This window comes from Empidonax traillii, unplaced genomic scaffold (assembly GCF_003031625.1).
Source record: "Empidonax traillii isolate 1590-97213 ecotype Southwest subspecies unplaced genomic scaffold, ASM303162v1 scaffold70:size1330859, whole genome shotgun sequence".
NCBI lineage: Eukaryota > Metazoa > Chordata > Aves > Passeriformes > Tyrannidae > Empidonax > Empidonax traillii.
Window position 1 is genome coordinate 160,069 of NW_020955263.1, and position 19,240 is coordinate 179,308.

Below are 19,240 nucleotides of genomic sequence, written 5' to 3' on the forward strand. Positions count from 1 at the left end.
GAGGGTGTGCATAATACTGTCAGCAATGCAGCTGAACTATCTTTTCTATTTGTGAGCTCCTCCTTTGCTGAGAGAAAGGGCAGTTTCCATATTTTTGCTGAGCATTTGTCAAAAATAAGAACAAAACCCACCAAATAGACATTACGTGTAAGTGTGTTAGAACTAGAGTAACTAGCTACAGGGTAGGGCAGCAGTGCATTGATAGAATATTCAGAGCTTTAAACCAAGCTTTTATTGTTGCAGTGCTCAACATATTCTGTCTCCTGCTGAGGAGACAGTGTGTATTACAGTATCACCTTAGGGATACTTAACCCTCTAGCTCAAGATATAGCAGATTGCAGCTTTATGCCCAGTGATGCCTGGTTCACTTCCAGATGTGCTGACCAGGAAGACTATGCTACCCACCTAATGTGTCTGGTAGTACCTTACTGAGCTGCAAGTGTTTTCTTAGCATGCCACAGCATCCTTCTCATTCCTTAAAATCACTTTGCTGCTTTCAGAGGGAGCAAGTTCTTCCCAGGTACATATGTATACTGTGATGTCATACTACAAGACCGTCGACTATTTGCCCTGGGGTCTGTTTAATTATTTTTTAAAATTAATTTTGATTATTACAGCTGATTACACCTCAGTGAGCAATGTAATTGATATTTGTAAATGTGTCCCAAGGAACATTTTGTACAACATGCTTTTTGCTGTTGAAGGTTAAAGACTCCGTTATTGGTTTTTCCCTAAATATGCCCACATCATTAGTTCCTCCAGTGAAAAGGTTGCCATCTGGAAAAGGCAGCACGAAGACATTATTCAGGCACAAGTGCATGAAATTGGTGTTTCTACATCTTCTGTCTCTCTTCTGCAAGGAAGCGGCTTGTAATTAAAGGAGCTGGGTTTGGAGGAAACATTACTCACTCGGTGTTATTCCTTATCATGTCAAGTACTGACAGCTCCGTAGCTCTGACAAATTGTTCTTCTCCATGAGATAGGAAGCTACAGCTCCAAATGTTCTTCTCCATTCTCCCCCTCCCACTTTCTCCCTTCAGCCTCCCTTCAGAGTTTGATGCACTTTTTAGAGAGGTGAAATCTAAGAGGACAAAAATTTTTTTGCTTCTTAACAGCCCTCTTCCTTCATACATTTACAGAAAAGAAGTTACATAAAAGGTGACATTAAAAATAAATGGTATTTGTGCTTCTAACTCATATATTTGATCACTTTGGTAGTCACTTTAAAAAGTGCCATAATGCAATTTTGCATCATTTTCTGTGTCTCAGGTGGCTTCTGTATTCACTTAGGAAAGTGATCTGTTGATACTGGCCTCTGTTTTCACTACTGCTAGTTAAGAACTTATGTCCTACAGCAATAGGCACCTTGTTGAAACACGAAGAAAAGTAACAGTATGAACTACGTAGTGAGAGACAAAGACTTTAAATCTCATAGTGAAATAAAAATATTTGCATTTACTGAGAGCTAAGTGTGGTCTTCCCTAAGTAAGAAAATCTTACAGAGAAAAGTGCAGAAATTAAGCCAAGATTTCAGACCTTTGCTCAGTAGGAAAAAAAATAAAGAAGAAAGGGTTGGTCACTGGGTTTTGCTGTCAAAATCCAGGATATGAATTTAATTTTTAGGTTAGCAATGACTGATTGGTTTTGATATCTTCAACAAGCTGCAAGATCAACAAAGGACCACTGTAATAATTGTCTTTCACTCAACTATAAATCAGTCAGCAGCTTCTACCATGCAGTGTCCTGAGGTTCTTTAGGAGAGCCTGAGTAAGGCTGCAAGCAGCCTACTTCTAGCTCCTGTAAGACACAATGCCTCAAAGCTGTAGATATAGCTGCTATTCTTTACAAGAAATGCAGAGCCGCCTTAGTTTTACAGGAGGCTTGATCATGTCTGTCCTCTTTTCTTTTGGTTCATTAAGTACATTTCTCTATGCCAGAGGCCCACATAACTTGAAACAATGAGATAGAAAAGTCTTGTTAATCCCAGTCTTCAGAATGAAAAGTTTAAGAGACCTCTTAACTTGTAATTGCAAAGCCAGAAACTTTACATTAGGATTTTGGTCAGCAAGCATATGCTTGTGATGACAGCTATAGATACATCTGACCTCTGTGCTGGTTTTGTCAGTCTTTAAGAGATTTCCTCCCAGTTAAGTGATGGGAGAATGAAGGTTTTGAACTCTTAAGGATTTTTTTACTACTTTGATGGGCAGCTTGTTTTTGGTTTGGGTGTTGGGGTTTTTTGTCATAGTTTTTTGTTTGTTTGGGTTTTTGTTTGGTTTTGTTTGTTTGGTGTTGTGTTTTGTTTGTTTGTTTGTTTCAGGTTTCTTATGTATTTATTCCCCAGGCTTCTCTTAGGCCAGCAACTAAATGTGTTGTTACAGAAAAGTATTGGTTTATTACACCAAGAACAACAATCCTTTCAAATTTCACAGCCAGCAAAAATTTTTTTAAAATCCTTTCATATGTAACACTCATCCTTGTGATAAGTATGTCTAGTATTCACCTGGGGCAGTACTGCATTGTATTTTGAGAAGTATTTAAATATAACATTTCCACTCCCAAACTCCCAAGTGCGAATTTGAACCATAGGCTCAAATTCCCTGTGTGCTGGAAATGTAAATTTCTACATCAACACTTACAGGAGTTTTTTAATGTCTCTTGTACAGTGCTAGGCTTACTTACCTAAAACAAATAATAGCTGCTTCACAGATATGGATGCAGCCCTATCTGAGGCAGGGCTCTCACTCCACATGATTCCATCAGGGAAGAACACTGGGGCTCCATTTGCTCCTGACTGTTGGTTTTGCTTCATGCTTTCACAGTCATGTTTACAAGTTTTGGGGAAGAGGTAGATGTCTGTGCACAGATGTCTGTGCAAAAATCTGTATTTTAGAGCATAGTTTTAAAGAAGGCTTTTCAAGCAAAAGCATTTGATGCTGAAGTGGAAGGGTGATGATTTATTCCAAGGCTGTTGTCAGGGCGCTGAAGACTTGTCCTCAGGACATAAAATCACTGTTAGCTCATTTTGACTTCTGTAAGAAAGAAGCTTTATCTCAAGTTGACAGACATGATTTTACAGAGCCTTTGCCATTATAATCCAAGACCTGTATAACCAGCAGCTGAACTCAGAGCTTAGTGGACCAGTGCCTTCAAGCAGTAGCTACTTCCTTCTTCCATTTTTATAGCATCTTTCAATAACAGACTGTAAAATCAAGGCTGATGCTGATGAGCCTTGGTTTTCAAACAACTGCATCAGAGAATGGTTGTTTAAGGGGGGGAAGTATTCAGTGTAGTGAAAAGAACAGGGTTGAAAAAAACCCTAGCTTGATAAACAAAATATTAGCTTGCTAATTTTGCAGGAAGAAGGGGCAAGACCAACCTAGCAGTTCATAGTAGGTGCAATGGATAAGATAGAAATATTTGAAACATGATCACAATTATTATTTAAATCCTTTTCTTACCGATCACTCAGCTGGTCTTTCATCAGTTTTTCAAGTTAACTGCGTTAAAACAAGCAAACATTTAATGATATTTCTTTGAAAAGTGCATCATTTGTGTAACATGTTTATCTTCATAATAGAAGGATAATTAACATCACTAATTATCTAATTAAGTTCATTAACTATCCACCAACAGTGCACCGTGAAGTTGACATTATGTTCTTCTGTCAACAAATGCTTTGATTTCTTAGGAAGTAATTAAAATGTAAATTAGCATGTCATTAAATGCACAAGGGAACTTTGGAATCAAATATTCATTTCAAAACTGCTCATAGCACGCATTTTTTTTACTTCAATGAAAGCAGGCACTTTACTATTAATGATGTATATTAAACAATTTCCATTATAATATTATTGTCTTGTTTAATAACTGGCTCAAAGCTAAATTACAGCATGCTGCAGCAAGCTGGAAAAAAGTTTCTTTAACTTTGAACAAAGAAATTTTTATGTCCTCTTACATGAATATCTGAAATACTGCTCATTTATAATTTTCAGATTGTTTACAATATCATAAAGAAATAATTCAACAGGTCTATGTAAGATGAGATTTGCATGAAAACGAAATACAGAGCTATTTCATATTATGTGATACAAATAACTGACCTTTCTGAAATGTATGGGAATAATTTCCACATTTACTGAAGATAACTGTTTAACAGAGAATTGGAATAGAAATATATGAAGATGAATACAAACTTTTAGGCTGATTCAGATTCACAGGCCCCTCACCCCACAGTCTGTCCCCTAAAAATTCATTACAGGTTTTTATGGAGATGGTATACGACAGCACAATGTACAGCAGAAAAATCAGTTGTTTCTTTCTTGATTTATTTTTCATCATAAAACCTGCAATACAAGTGATATTATCTCCTACAGATTTTTTTGTGGGTAATTCTTCTGAGGGAGTTTTTCTGTGTTTTTAAACTCAGTGGTGTTCTGTGGCAGTGAAGTTCCTTCACTGAAGTGCACATTGTATGAGAAGATGTCTGTTATTTCTCCTGCATATTTTTTTTTTTAAATATACTTCTGCCTTTCAAGCTAGAGATTGTGTCTGGGTCAGGTTTAAGCTTGGATATAGGATTTCAGAGAGTGGAATTTAATGTTTAAAGCTGTTGGTATCAAAGTCTCATCTTTCAAGAGCTGCTTGTTGCAGAGTTTTATTTTCACATAACAGAGATGATGCCAAATGAGTAAAGAGTGTTAACATGGATGAAAGAGGAGTTTAATTTGGTTTCAGAGAAACTGTAGAAACAAGTGCTAGCCACTGAAACTACTTTTTTCCTTGCTGAATACACAGAAAGACAAATAGTTTTTCATATTTCTTATTTCAAGTGTGTCTGTTTCTTTCCAAGATTTTGGTGCAACATTTTCTTTATAATAATTTCAGAACAAAATTGTTTGAATTAATTTGCTTTAGATGGATTGTTTGATTCAAAAGCCTGAAGTGGCAATTTAAACTGAAAATTAAAGAACAGAAAATTAGGGTAGGTCCTAGAAATCTCTGCAAGATTGATGTAAATATTTCTTCTAAGTGAGGGTATAGGTTGCTAACTGTGCTGAAGTCTGTGACTATTCATTTCTCGTTGTTCTCACCTTTGCTAGCGAAATTGAAGTTTGGTTGTGCCTATCTGTGTTCTATTTATGCTTTCTGCTGCAGAGAAGCTTGTACTGCAGGCACTAAAAAAACTCCAGAAGTAATCTTATCACCTTTAAATGTAAGTAATTTTAGAAAACTGATTGTTTTGGGGGCCAGGAGAGAGATGTTTCTTTGCATTCTGTACTTTGAGCTCTAAGCATAAGCTAATGCCTACAGAATTCTTTCATGAGCTAAAGAAGAGCACATTTTTCTTAAATAAAATCCATGATTCAAATGCGCATGAGGCTTTTGGACAAATGGATTGAGATAGTATGTAGTAAAGCCCTAAGATACATACACCTGCAGGATGACAGCATTTTAAATAGTAACAGGAAAATAGTAAGAACAAGTGAAGGCAAGAAGAGACTCCACTGCTATTCCCCATAATTCCAAAGTCTGACCTTCACCTTTCCCTAGATGTAGAAGCTAATGCCTCCACTGTAACAGGATGGAAACTGAGCCCTCAAGAGGTTGAGCAACTTATCCCAAAGTCACAGAAGTCATTCTCAGAGATAGAATTAAAGAACAAACATGCCTTGAGTTTCATTGTGTGTTTTTGCTATTAGGAGACAAGTTATCTGTTCTCTCAGGAATTAATCTCTTCAGTAGTATCATCTGTTGAAGGACTGTGTGTGTATGCACATGTGCATACATATATATATAGTGGCTGTAGAAGTAGACTTGCTCCTGTACTTCCTGAGCTTAGCTGATAAATACAGTGTGGAAGTCTCATCACATGTACACCATACTTTAGGGTTACCCTTTGAAACCCGCCCCTGTGTGTGGGTACATTTATGATGCACTGAAATATGGAGGATTTTCTCATTAAGTCTGCTATTCCCCAACCAACTGGCAATGCCAGGAATCCATCCATGATCCTTAGGAGCAGTTGGCACTGCGCATTAGCCTCCTAGCGGGTGGAGGCACAAAGCTTCCATGCAACACTTAACTGCTGGAACTCAGTCTGTTGAAAAGCTAAATGAATTTTGGCAAAGCAACAATAAAATCCACATGGCAATAACAATTTTGTGATTCAAAAGAGCCTGCTAACAACCATCAATGTGGAGAGTGTATATGAAGGACTAGGAAAAACCTCTTTAATCTGCAAAGGAAAAAATTATCTTCCTCAGCTTAGTGATTTTTACTTTGTACCTAATGGAACAACTTTTTCTCTTATGAAACGAACCTGTTTGTTTCCTAGTGCGTACTTGATTACCTGAAAAGTAATCTGGTCACAAGATGGGTGGCTTATTGTTTGCACAGGGTAGTAGTGTACCCAGTCTCTGATTCACTGTGTTAAATTTAGTAGCAGTAGTAGACTTAGAGATGTTAGGGACTTTGTCCCTATCCAAACAGAACAGGGCTGGTGAACTGGAGACTTCACCCAGCTTTAGTGATTTACTATAACACTCAGATGCTTCTTTGTAAAACTGCCGTGGTAGCTGTAATCCTATCCTCTGCTTGTAAACCAGATGAGGAAGGGGTTGATTGATTTACTCTCTGTGATTTAGCAAAAAAGGACCAGAAGTATTGAGCTTTAATTGCACACGTCAGGAGGGGAAATTCTGAGTAGATGTGTGGAAAAAGGAGGAGCATGAGAACTACCATGAATATAAGAAGATAGGTTTCAGAGGTCAAAAGAGTTTAGACTCAAAACTTTACTGACAATCTCACCCTGTGGCTGTGTGAGTCATAGTGGTTCAGGAATTTCTATAAAGAGATTATTGGCTCTAGATGAGGACTGCAAAAATCATTTGCTTTTGTGAGAAAGTGTCTCCTTCCTGACTAAGTCACATCTTCAGAGACAGGAGATCCACACTGGTTAGAGCATGCAGTCCCGAGGTCAGAGATGGGATACAGGGCTGCTGAGAGGAGCAATGCTGCACCACAGGTGGTTGCAATTTAATATTGAGCTGCTGGGTAATATATACGTAAGAAAAACTGAACAATTTGTTCTTTATAAAATGGCATTTCCTTTATGTTCTATTTAGTCAGCTTTTCTGTTCTATTCCATCAGCTTTTCTGTTTGATTCAAGATGTGAAATATATTGCATTAGTATAATGTAATTTTTCTCATTCTAATGATGCTAATTGCTGGTTTCCTTCTTCTGGAATCATCCTCCACAGACGTTTTAAGTATTATTAATTGTCACTTTTGAGGTTCAAGTGCTGTATATATATTTTCTGGTTTTGTATCTTAAATGCTTGAATTAAAGGCAAATCTGCTCCGCTTCACTAGGAGACAACCTGTACATAAAAGTTGAGAAACACATGCCTAGACACATTCCTAAACTCATGATTTATTGAATCAGGGGCATCAGATGTGTTTCTGCCATGCACAAACTCTTTGCCACTGTCATATATGCTATTTAATGCAATTTGTAGCATGTCCCTAACGTTACCCCCGTTCTGTTTTCCTACATCCATGGGATACTTTCTAAAATCCTTGTGATTTCTTGAATAGCTGTAATTAGATCAAAAAGCCTTACTTGTAGAATTGTGGAGGAATAAAGTATGTGGACTCTTCCTGGAATATGAGATCTGGTAAATCAGCTATATTAGAATACTTACTCTCTGCCACTGGGAACATAAGAGTAGAAGGGATTCCCAAACTGGTTCATCAAATTGTTCCCCTCTCCCACTACTGCATGTTGTCACCATATGCATCCTCTTTGTAGGTTTACCAGCCTTTTTAAAATTAATTTAGGTTGGGTTTGCCACATCACCATCCCCTCTTCCCCTGCAACCAGGTCATAATGACAGGAGCCTGTGGACGCTCCATCCCTGGAGGTGTTCAAGACCAGGCTGGATGCAGCTCTGAGTTATCTGGTCTAGTGGAAGGTGTCCCTACCCATGACAGTGAGCTTGGAACTAGATGACCTTTAAGGTCCTGTCCAACTCAGACCATTCTATGATGTTCCAAAAACTTACTTGTCTTAGTTTCCCCAACTATAAGCTAAAGACTTTAACCTCTTTCATAAAGACCTCTGAGATGTACTGGTGAAAAGTACTATACAAGAGTATAGTACTTTTTTTTGTTATAGCTGTGATGCTACATAAATGTCCTTACTGTGTATGCTTATATGTTTATGATATTTATTTTGCTCAGAACAGGTAAAATAGTATACCATTATCATTAGTTCCAGCCCTTACCAACAGGTGATTTAAAACACATGCTTCAAAACAGGTATGTGGGTATTGTCATTATCATCCATGGGATTATTCACCTGACATAGTGAAGGATTTGAATATTTGGGCTTTCCTTTTGTCTTTTACAGGTCCAAAATTATTTTGTCTTGAAGTTTATTTTCATTTGTTACGAGTTTTGGCACATAGTTTCGTGTTCATGTGTGTTCTGTAATATAACACATAGCTTTTAATTCTCCAAAGAAAGCTTCAAAGTGCAGAGCCCCAGGGACATAATGTTTCTTAAGGAAAAACCTGTGGTATATGTGGTGTCTGTATCATGCAACATGAGTTTATTATGGCAAGCCTGAATATTTATGGGGTGTGGGAATGGTAAGTGATCTATATATTTAAAAAAAAAAAATCTGACATAAAGCATTCCAGAGCTCAGTAGAGATTTGTTAACTTAGAAGTCACACCTCAAACTTTTTTTTTTTTTTTGACTATTTTTGGTGTTTTGGGGTTTTTTCTTTTTTTTTACTGTTTCTCATTACAAGCAGTCTTTCAATTGCTTTAGTTGAAAGAAATTATAGAAAATTCACTCTCTGGATTTCCTCAGTGCTAATCATTTTCTCTCCTATTTGCATGAGGACTCCATACAGCAAGAGGAGAAAAGGTTTTTGAATCTATGGGGCTTTTTTGTTTTTTTAATAGGAAAATAACTTGTAAATTCCATCACCTTTTCAAACTAAATACTGGCTGGCAGCAAAATGATCTGATTCTACTTAAAATGTGATTGTCTAAGGCTGCAAAGTAGAGAAATCTGTATAAAAAAGACTTAAAGCATGGTTTCATACTCAGATTTTAAAAAAAGATTGATCAATATGGCCTTTTAGTATGCCCTTCCCTAAAATGCACATTATATTTCTTATATTTGCTCTTCTGCATATGAAACTCAAACCTTGTATTATGTTACACTACATTAACAATTATCAAAGCTGGCATGTTGTTCTGGTTTAAAATACTACACTTTGACACTGTTGTATTTAATAAAGGATAAAACCCTATGTTTTTAATGGAATCTCTTTATTTGTTAGAAACTTGTTAGCACTAGTTGTTCATTAGAGATTACTGTGTAATTGTTTTGACTGAACACTTAATAAATAATAGCCTGGTCTATATTCTCTGTGTTTATTGAATGTCTCTTTCAGGTTTTGTTTCTGTTTGTTGGTTTGGCTTAGGTGTTGGGTTTTTTTCCAATCAGTCGTCTCCAGGTTTGTTAACTGTTCATTTCATTTTACAACCAAATGTTTTTCCTGTGGGGATGTTCAATAGGAACATGTTTATCTGGTAGAAGATGGCTAGCTGTAGGTCATTTGGAAACCAAAGTGGATAGTCTTCAGACCAGATGTGGCTAGCAGAATTCTTTGTTCTTTGGACCCTTCATATGTTTCAAAGGCTAGGAGCTGGGTCAGTGAGAACCTTTGCAATGAGGGCTTTGACCTTAGGGGTCTGAATGGTGACCATGAGTGAAACACAGACCGTGAACACCTTCGAAACAGCTGCCAGTAGAGCATTGACATGCCTTGAGTAGCCTGTATCTAAAATGGTTATTAATACTTGGAGGCATTGGTTGTCTACTCTTAGTGGCTTTTGCCCTATGTCCACATACAACTGATCTCAGCTCTTTTCCTGTACTGAGCCTGTCTTAACAGCAGAGATGCTGTTGCTTTCTAGGTCAGCCTTTATGGGAGTTTATATGAATTATGGAATAGTTTTGTGAGGCCACAACTGTGATTGCAGGTTTAATGATGCTTTAAACAAACAAAAATATAATGACTTTCATCAGTGTAAAACAGGAGCTTCCTGCAGGGAAACACCAATAAATGTGACTTCGCGGCAGGGGTACGGACCTGGCTGGCAGCCAGCGGTGATCAGCACACCACACAGACCTTGTATGTTAACTTAATTATAGCACAAGCAGCAGATAGACAGTTTGCTTTGAAGAATCACGGCCAATGGGGTACAGAGTCCATGCAGTTAAAAATTACCCACCTGATCCGTGGCTTTAGGTAGTTAGAGGCCAGGATTTTCATGGCCAGTTTAGCCTTGTGCTGTGACTCACAGAAATCACACCTTTGCCAGGGAAGCTCAGGTGGTCATGAGAATCTTCAAATGGCGCTGGGGGCACTCTAATCTCTCCTATATAATCTCTGAACAGCTTCTGCCTTCTCTGCCACCTTTAATCCTTAGGAATTTAAAGAAGATCAGATATTTTTGGTACTCTCTGTAATGCAGTTAATGGTCAACCACTCTGAATCCTGTTTTTTTAATTTCATGGTTTTGGTGTACCTTTTGAAAGTTTTTGGGGATGCCAAACAATCTTACATGGACTTCAGAATCATGTTCAAGTAAGACTGCATCCTTATAAAATATTTGGCCGGCATATGGAAGAGATATTGCTGGTTTATTTGGATACTGTGGGAATTCTGGGGATTCTGCTTCTTTCAGTAGTGATTAGGAGCATTATCCTGAGTCAGGTCCCACCCAATATGTTGTACCATTGACTTAAGAGGAGAAAGAAATTGCTCTTTCAGAGAACTTTTCTTTGAAAAATTTTAAAGCAAGTTTGCCCAGATCAGACACAGCACCACATAGTTGTAATAGGATAGCTAGAATCTTTTTCCAGGAAATGCACTGTCAAACGGGAGAATTTTTACCTGTGATTGTTATTAAGAAGGTTGTGATGCTGAACTCTTCCCAGGTGGCCACTTGTCAGCAGTTACACCAAGAGATAATGAGCAAGGAGAGCAACAGCTGAAGCAGCTATTCTTGTGTTTGCTTAGAAAAGTTAGAGTTACAAGAGTCAAACAGTCCCATGAGTGTTGGACAGCCTGTTAAATCAGAGTTCTATATTGGTTCTTCAGTCGTCTTCATGCAATAAGATGAAACAAGCCAGTAGCTTACTTGGCAGTTGTTTAATTCTTCAGCTATACACTCCATATTCTTTGCCTTTCTGATCAGGAAATAAAAATGTCTGTAATAGCATAAAGGAACAGAAGCAGTAATTATGGTTGTCTTCTTGCACCAGCACAACTCTCAGTTTCCAGTTCTAGAGCTAGCTCAGATGCCTTTGCATCACAATCCCATTATACAGTGGATTTATACACCAAGTCACGTGTTGCCAGAGGACTTAGGCTCCTAAATCTCAAAAATGTGCTTGGAAACAGATAATTTCCTGTTTTAGAAAAGGGAACATAGACCATACATTTGTTAGCACTTTCTGTTTATGCAGAAAGGATCAGGTGGATCACTATGGATCCTGACTTCAGTCAGGGTCTCTACAACACATTTTTATGCTACTTGCAGTATTTTATGCTACTTGCAGTACTAAGTCAGCTCCAAAAGAAGAAGCCTTAAATTTTATTTGCTATTTTCTTTTCCCTTCTGAGTAGTTCTACTAATGACCCTTGTTAAGATCATGACTATGGTGTAAGTGTGCAAATTGCTCCCAGCTGATTGCCTCATCATTATACTATCTGGAGAGCCATCAAACTTGCAGACACAGGCCATATTCCCTACTTGTTCTTGTAAAAGACAAAGCAACTAATGCCTGCTTCTGTCCCTCACAGAATTTATACCTGCAGCAACTTGATGTAATGTGTTCTGATGTTTCTTGTAGGGATTTGTGTCATGTATGGAAAAGTACCGAAGAATTGGGCAGGAGCTGTATGCCTCTTTGTACAAGAATCACATACAGGTAAACACATACAGGTAAACACATACAGGAATGTTGTGCAACAGCTTTCTTGTTGAAAGGTTGCTTTTGGAGTACCCTGTGAAATCAGGCATTTTAGAAGTGAGGGGAGTATTATGTATAAAGAATTGCTGAGAGTTGATAAGACAATACTCCACCTCTGACATTACCACAGCATCACTCAGCAATTGGATTTCCCACTTTATTTTCGGAAGCCTTTTTTCTTTTGTTTAAATGAATTGTTTCACTCTCAGAGTGGCAGAAATGAAAGTGAGGACTATGAGCTTTTTTTTTTTTTTCTTAGCAGCCAATTAATCTTTTCAAAGAGATCTCAAGCTTACAGACTGTAAAATGTCACAGTTGTGTTTCTGTTTCAGGATTGGCCATCAGAGACCAACAAGCTTTTCCTTCTTTGAAAATCTTACCTCTTCTCTCCTTTAAATTGATATTTTAGTGCCCCCAACCCCTGCACACACCTACTAAGTAGAAATAATTAATTTTATGCATGGCTGGGAGGGAGCACAGTATACTTCTGGCCAAGACATTCAGACTGCGTTTTCAGCAAGCATGGTTGTTGCCATTTGACAGATACATTTGCCAGAAAAAAATGAAGGGAATAAAACCTCTGCGATGCAGTTCTTCTGACTCACTGCTCTTGAGTTGGAAATCCAATGAAAGCAGCCATTTGCAAGTTTGTGACATGTTTATATTTATCACCTTATCTTCTAGTCAAACTATCACTGGTTTGATTAGCAAGATATTCTGCAGCACTTACAGTGGTCAGTTGGGCTTGTGTTTGCCATGCCTGCAGTGTTCCCTCTGCAGTTATCCCACCTGGTAGGTTGGGCAGACCCCTCTAAATCACTGGGGTGGTGCCACTGCTGGTTGAGGGAAGTATCCAAAACATGGTACAAAGTGTTTCTGTCCCACAGATGCAGCAGTGTGGTTACAGCAAAGCAGCCAAGGACTGGATGATACTTGAGGAGCAACTTTTCTGCAGAAGGGGCCCGTGGAGAGATGCATCACGATCCTTGGAGCCACGATGGATTCTTGATTGTTACGAGGGGCCTTCGCGAATGAGGAGGAGGATTCAACACGTGAACACCCGAGCAGCAATGATGAGAATGAAGAGTGAGGTAGAAAGCTTTTGCAGGAGTTGCACAATTTCTGCGCCGGTGACTTTATAGAGTCACAAAAGGTTGGAAAAGACCTCCAAGATCATGGAGTCCAACCTTTGAAAAATATGTGCATCTCTTTCCTCTGATTTTTATCACTTGACTCGTCAATATGCTGTGCCATGCATAGAGAACCCACTGAAGGGGTCTGGTTTTAAGAGGGTAAGAGAGGCTGCAATATGTTCAACAAGAACAGAATGATTTTCCCTCTTTTCTTGTATACAGTCTCCCCAGACCGATGACAGTATAACCTGTCTATACTTTTCCGCTTGTAGTATCTCAAGGATGTAGGGCTTTCCAATATATACAACAGAGTCCAGTTAGAAGACTGCACTGTCTTGTTAGTCTTGTGCTTATTAGTGCTGCTAGAACTGGTGAATGATCAAAAGGGGAATTAGAATAGTTTAAACTAAACACTGAACTGTATATGTGGGGTATGTACTGTTGTCTGTCCTTCTAATCTCCAAGTGCCAATACTATCAACCAGAAGCTGAAGCATTTCAATATGAGCATTTCAATAAACTAAATCTAGGACATTTGCAGCTTTTATGTAAAGCTTAGATTTTGGCAGTTTTCTGTAGACTTGGTGGAATGATTTTTATCCTATAACTGGCCTCATGCAGGGTCTTCTTTGAAAAGACAATAGTCCTTTTGCTTAATTGTTGACATTTGTTGCTTTGGGTTCCTTTCTGAATTTATTTGAATTTTGAAGGAATATATTTGCAGTGTAGTTCTAATCTGTGTTTTTCTCTGCAAAAAGGTTCTGAGTTACGTTCACCTGTCTGCATATTCTACTCTAGTCACACCTAGTCTCTTTCCAGGTTCTCCTATCAAACAGAAATGAAACAACCTCCCCTGCTGAAGTGAATCCAGGTAATCTTTTAGGGCTAAATTATATCATGAAGAGGGGGAACCCAAACAGTCAAAGATAATTGGAATTAGTGTATGGAGTTCTAGATCATAATTTAATCCAGCGAAAAAACGTAGTGTCAGTGCTCTGGGGTAAAAAGTCACTGTAACTTCTGGGAAAAAGCTGATGCGATTATTATAGGTGATATATAACCTGTCTTCAGAATTTGCTGCTCTCATTCTGCCGTCTGAAAGATCTAAAGCAAAAAAGCTATCTTGCAATGAAAGCTTTTAGCACTTTTGGGCACCTGGAAAGCTCCCAGTTGCTTAAAATCAGAAGGAAAAGTGCAGCATTTCCCCCTGCTTTTAGTAGACACTACAATTCTACCTCTGAAACGGTATTTTAAACCAGGTTATAGATGGCACAGAGAAGTGGTAATAGGAATTGTAACTTTCCAAAAGTGTGGATAAAATAATGAAGAGTGGAAGGAAATCACCAAGTATGTTAACATGCCAAACTGTTTAAAATAGAACCAGATTTTTCAAAATCTTATAATTTTCTCAACATTTTTCATTTTCCAAGGGCAGATTTTCTGTAACAGAGACGTAAAAAGCAGAGGGGCAGTGGGGGGAATGAAATATGGTACAGAAGTCAAAGGTTTATGAGAAAGAGCAAAGAAAAGGTAATTGAGAAAGAGCTGTCATTTGGAAACATCAGTCTATGGCTGTGGATTTCAGCCACCTGTACACCTGCTTCAAGTCAAGCTTCTAATGTACACTGTTGGAAACACGCAGTATTGTTGTACACTTTTTTGTGTGATAGGGCCTAGAAAACAAGTGAGAGTGGAGATCATTGTTCCAGATTCCAACTAAGTAGTTTCTGCATGAAAGGGGTTACAGTCTGCCTCAATAAGAAGGCTCATCGTGCCTTTCCTAACTGTATGAACTCATGAATATGCAAAACTTGGGACAGGGCTTGGGCAACATGTAAGTGGACTGTCTCTCCTTGGGTTTTCTTAAGAGTTTGCTCAGTGTGTGTCCCGAGAAGACTACCATTTTAATTTTTTCCTAATGCCCTAATCTTCTGTGGTTATAGGAATTTAGTCTGAATTATGACTGACTGCATGTATCTGTCTTTAGTTCCCTAAACTAAATATCCTTCTTCAGCAGTCACAGATTTAACTTCTCTCTTGCCTGTTTTTTGCAGATAAATAATGGTATTTCCCAAAGTAGAATAGATTGGGTGAAAGTCTGAATTGCAAATGCTTCTGGTGTCATCCAGCTACCACTAAAACTGCATTCTCTTTTATGCTGATGTAGGAGAGTTGACATTAAATGGAGAAGAAACGGAGATGGATAAGAAGGGATTGGATTGCAACCAGCTAACATTCTTCCCTGCTCTACATGAAAGTTTCCATTCAGAAGACTTCTTGGAACTGTGTGTGGAGAGACAAATTATATTGCAGGAGTTTGCAGAGAGTGAAAAGGTATGAAAAATGAACTAGAAATTTTTTTCTGGGGAGATGGAATTTTAGAGGCTGAATTGCATGTGGAGGCCTATCTGTTCCTTTCAGTTTGAGTTTCAGGTGGATTCAGGCTACAGTAGATAGCATCACTATCTGCTTTCTTTCAGCAATTACAGTTTTCCATCCTCTGTATGAACTCCTATATAGACTTTTCTTGAAGAGCAATAAGCATTAACTCTTTGAAGTAACAGAAAAAAACTTTGGGCATAGGAGCCAAGATATTCTCTAATGGGATGGTATTGTCTGAATTTGCCTGAAATGGCAAATTATGAGACTCTGAGAATTTCTGTCCTGTTCCCCCACCTTTACTCATGCTCAAAGCAGTGCCTTGATCAAATCTATTTGCTACCTCTGGAAGAGCGTGCCAATTTTGTATAGGTTGATAGTTCAGTTCACATCTCTTCCTGATGAATACCAGAAATGTTTTCTTCCTCCATATCCATATTCTACTTTTTTTTTCTGTCTCCCCATGAGTACTGGACAGATTCTTGTCTCTAAGGCCATAAAGATTTTCCCTGCTTCCTCTTTGGTACTTCTATCATGTGTCGTATTGTCAAAACATTGCTGTTCCCTCTTTGTTCCTGCACTGGACTGAATGCTCTTCTCTGAGGTTTCTTCCCAACATAAGGAAGAGGCAGGTTCAGGAACGCTGGGGGAAGACACAAGTTGTGGAGTGAATAGGGTTGACTCTTAGGAAGATGGTAACTTTGATGTCAACCTCTTTATTCAGAAGCTAGCATCCTACCCCTTGCTTTCAACATAGTCCCTACCATGGTGACTCCAGATCAAATCTTTGATGTTGTATATGCACTGCACAAAGCCATTTTCTACAGGACTGGGGAGATTTTGTTGTGAGGAGTAGACATGACCTCATTCCCTCCTCTTTTGCAGTGTACCTGCTTTTTTCAGTGACATCATTTCCCCATTGGCCCAAGAGTTAGCATCCCATGGTGGAAGCCAAGGGTCAGACTTTCAGTATTCAAACTCAGTCATCACAGTGCTGTAATAGTTGTACATAGATATAAAAATAGCTATTTTATTTCTCAATACCATCACCAAATTTTCTTGATGCTCTGCCAGTGGCCAGGGGTCGCATTCATGCTCTCTAACATGATGACTTCCTCACGCTATCCGAGTTGTTGGTGCAGCCTGTTTATGTAACATAATTCATTTACCTTCCTCTCCTCCTTTTGTCCCTCCCCCCCAAGCCTCTTCCCAGCAGAAGGAGACAGGCATGAAAATGCAGGGCATGTTTTCCATGCACTGATCTCATTTTGAGCCTTCAGGCTGTCTGTCTCTTCTCCATGTAACTCTGCAGGAAGCCATCAGAAATGCCAGGCATGTTTTTTTCCAGCAGCAGTTGCGGCGTTGCTGAGCTGACAGAAGTATTAACAAAAGCAGCGGGGGGTGACATTAGCTGTCCTGTGCTCACTTAGTGCACCGCTGTCCTGCCTTGTCAGTGGCTGCCTCCTGAGCCGTTTGCACTTAAAGCAGGCAACTGGAGCCATCTTACCTCCTGCACTGCACAGAAACGGTGCTTTGGCAGATATGGGATGGATTTCTGGAACACAGGGATAGCTCATGTCTGGAAAGTGGTCATTGTTTTATAATGTCACCCGGTGCTATTTTTTTGCATTACCATTAAACGGATACTTTTGTACATATTCATATACGTGAGATTTCCTTTTGCAGAAGCAGCAGATCAAATGATATTGACATTGTCTTTTGGTTCAGATGCTGTTCCTTAGCAAGTTAAATCAGGAGAATATGGGTACAGGTGAGGTATTGCTATGCTAATACCATCTAGTCTTTTATCTCACTTGAAAAATAGAATAGAAAACATTTATAGGCATTCCTGTGAAAAGAATCATAAGTATTTTATATCGTAAGTATATTAAACAAGATAAATTTGCCACTTGGAATGCAAGAGAGAAGGACTATAACATAGAAAGTAAATGGATATAGTTCAAGTATAGGCTAAAGGAAGTTGCTGAGGGGTTAGTCCTTGAGAGTGGAGATATGAGGGAACAGTCATGTATGTTTGAACAGCACCCAGACCATGCCAAGTTCAACCTTTAGATATGTCTCTTTTTTGGTGGCTTTTTTTAATGCAATAAACTAGCCATAGAGAAATGCAGGAGGAATGGAGGGTCAGGAAACTTTTGCTGATTAAAGGAGGATGGTGGGCTGGTAGTTGAGATACTTTATTTCTTCACCATCCTTACAGATGGCCTCAGCAGGGACCACTCGTGAAAGCTGGGCAAAATAACTGCTCTTGGTGTGCTTGGGACAAATGTGACTCTGAACTCAAAGCTGGTAATTGAGTTACTTCATTGATGAACTGGTGCTATAGTTATAGCAGGGTAAAGTATACCTATGTATACCCAAAGCACAAATGGGAGTTTTTTTCCTGCACTGGAGTTAATGTGTGTAATTCACTAGGTGACTATATCAGACTATAGGTACAGATTTACAGGTGTTGCTGTCTGGGTTGTTCTCTCAGAAGTTACTGAACTATCACACTCTGGCTGCTTGGTTTTACATTTTGCTGGGGCTCAATTGAGGTTTTAGTGTGTACAGGCATACTGAGACCATGCACAGCATAGGCATGGAAGGAGATGTGGATGATGTTACACAACATGTTTTGCAGCAGAATTTTGTAAGAGAAATGCAAATAGGAACCTGTTCTGACCTAATCTATCAACTTGCCTACCAAAAGGCAGAGCACCAACCTTTAAAATGGCCCTAGCTTAGCAGAAGAGACAAGGAGATTGGATTCCTGTATCTGCAATCTGAGCACCGTGAGATTGCCTCCCTTATCTTTACAAGCCTAAGGGAGTCCTACAAAATTGCTAATGTGTGGTTACCATATAATAAGTAAAGAAAGTGTTGGAAAGCTCAGAGAATGGTTTTATCATAGAAATTCTGAATTTTGGAGAAAGGTAAATGTCTGTGTGCCTTGAAGTCATTTGAGACTATAAAAAATCCAAGCAGCAGGGGAAATGAATCTGAAGTTAACAAGCAGGTACAGCCTAGCAGAAATCTGGGCAGAGCACCTCTGCTTTGAGGAGGGGCTGGAGAGAGCACAGGGGATAACAAAAACAGTGATAGAAGGGACTAGCCTAAACCAGAGGGAGTGGGATCTATGGTATGGAGAAAGGTGTTGATTAAAGAGCAGGCTCAAGAAAAAGAGGGAACAGCTGTAAAGTGCAGCATCTAGGACTGGCAGAATGGTGCAGCAGCTCTGCATCCACTTGGTGGAGCCAGTGTTTTTAGGGGGATTGTATGTACCTCACAGCTATGAATAGATTATTTCAGCTGAAAGGGACCTACAGTGATCATCAAGTCCATCTGCTTGACCACTTCAGGGCTGACCAAAAGCTAAAGCATGTTATAGGGGTATTGTCCAAACACCTCTTGAGCACTGGTGGGGTTGGGCAAAAACCACCTCTCAAGGAATCCTGCTCCAGTGTTTGACCACCTCTTGGTAAAGAAATGCTTCCTCATGTGCAGTCTAAACCTACCCTGGTGCAACTTTGAACCATTCCCATGCATCCCATCATCGGGTATCAGAGAGAAGAGAGCAACACCTCCCTCTCCACTTCCCCTTCTCAGGAAACTGTAGAAAGTGAAACAAAACATCAAGAAAGGCCAGCAGTGTTTTCGTGGCA

General features: G+C 39.1%; 1 protein-coding gene across 1 annotated transcript in view; it reads left to right on the forward strand.

Annotated features, from left to right (window-relative positions):
- Positions 1-19,240, forward strand: part of WDFY4 (WDFY family member 4) — a 124,101-nt gene that overhangs the window by 52,997 nt on the left and 51,864 nt on the right. Inside the window, exons 40-43 of the mRNA XM_027880471.1 lie at positions 11,945-12,022; positions 12,952-13,155; positions 14,016-14,067; positions 15,364-15,530. Coding sequence (XP_027736272.1) covers positions 11,945-12,022; positions 12,952-13,155; positions 14,016-14,067; positions 15,364-15,530 — 501 coding nt within the window. The remainder of the gene's footprint in view (positions 1-11,944; positions 12,023-12,951; positions 13,156-14,015; positions 14,068-15,363; positions 15,531-19,240) is intronic.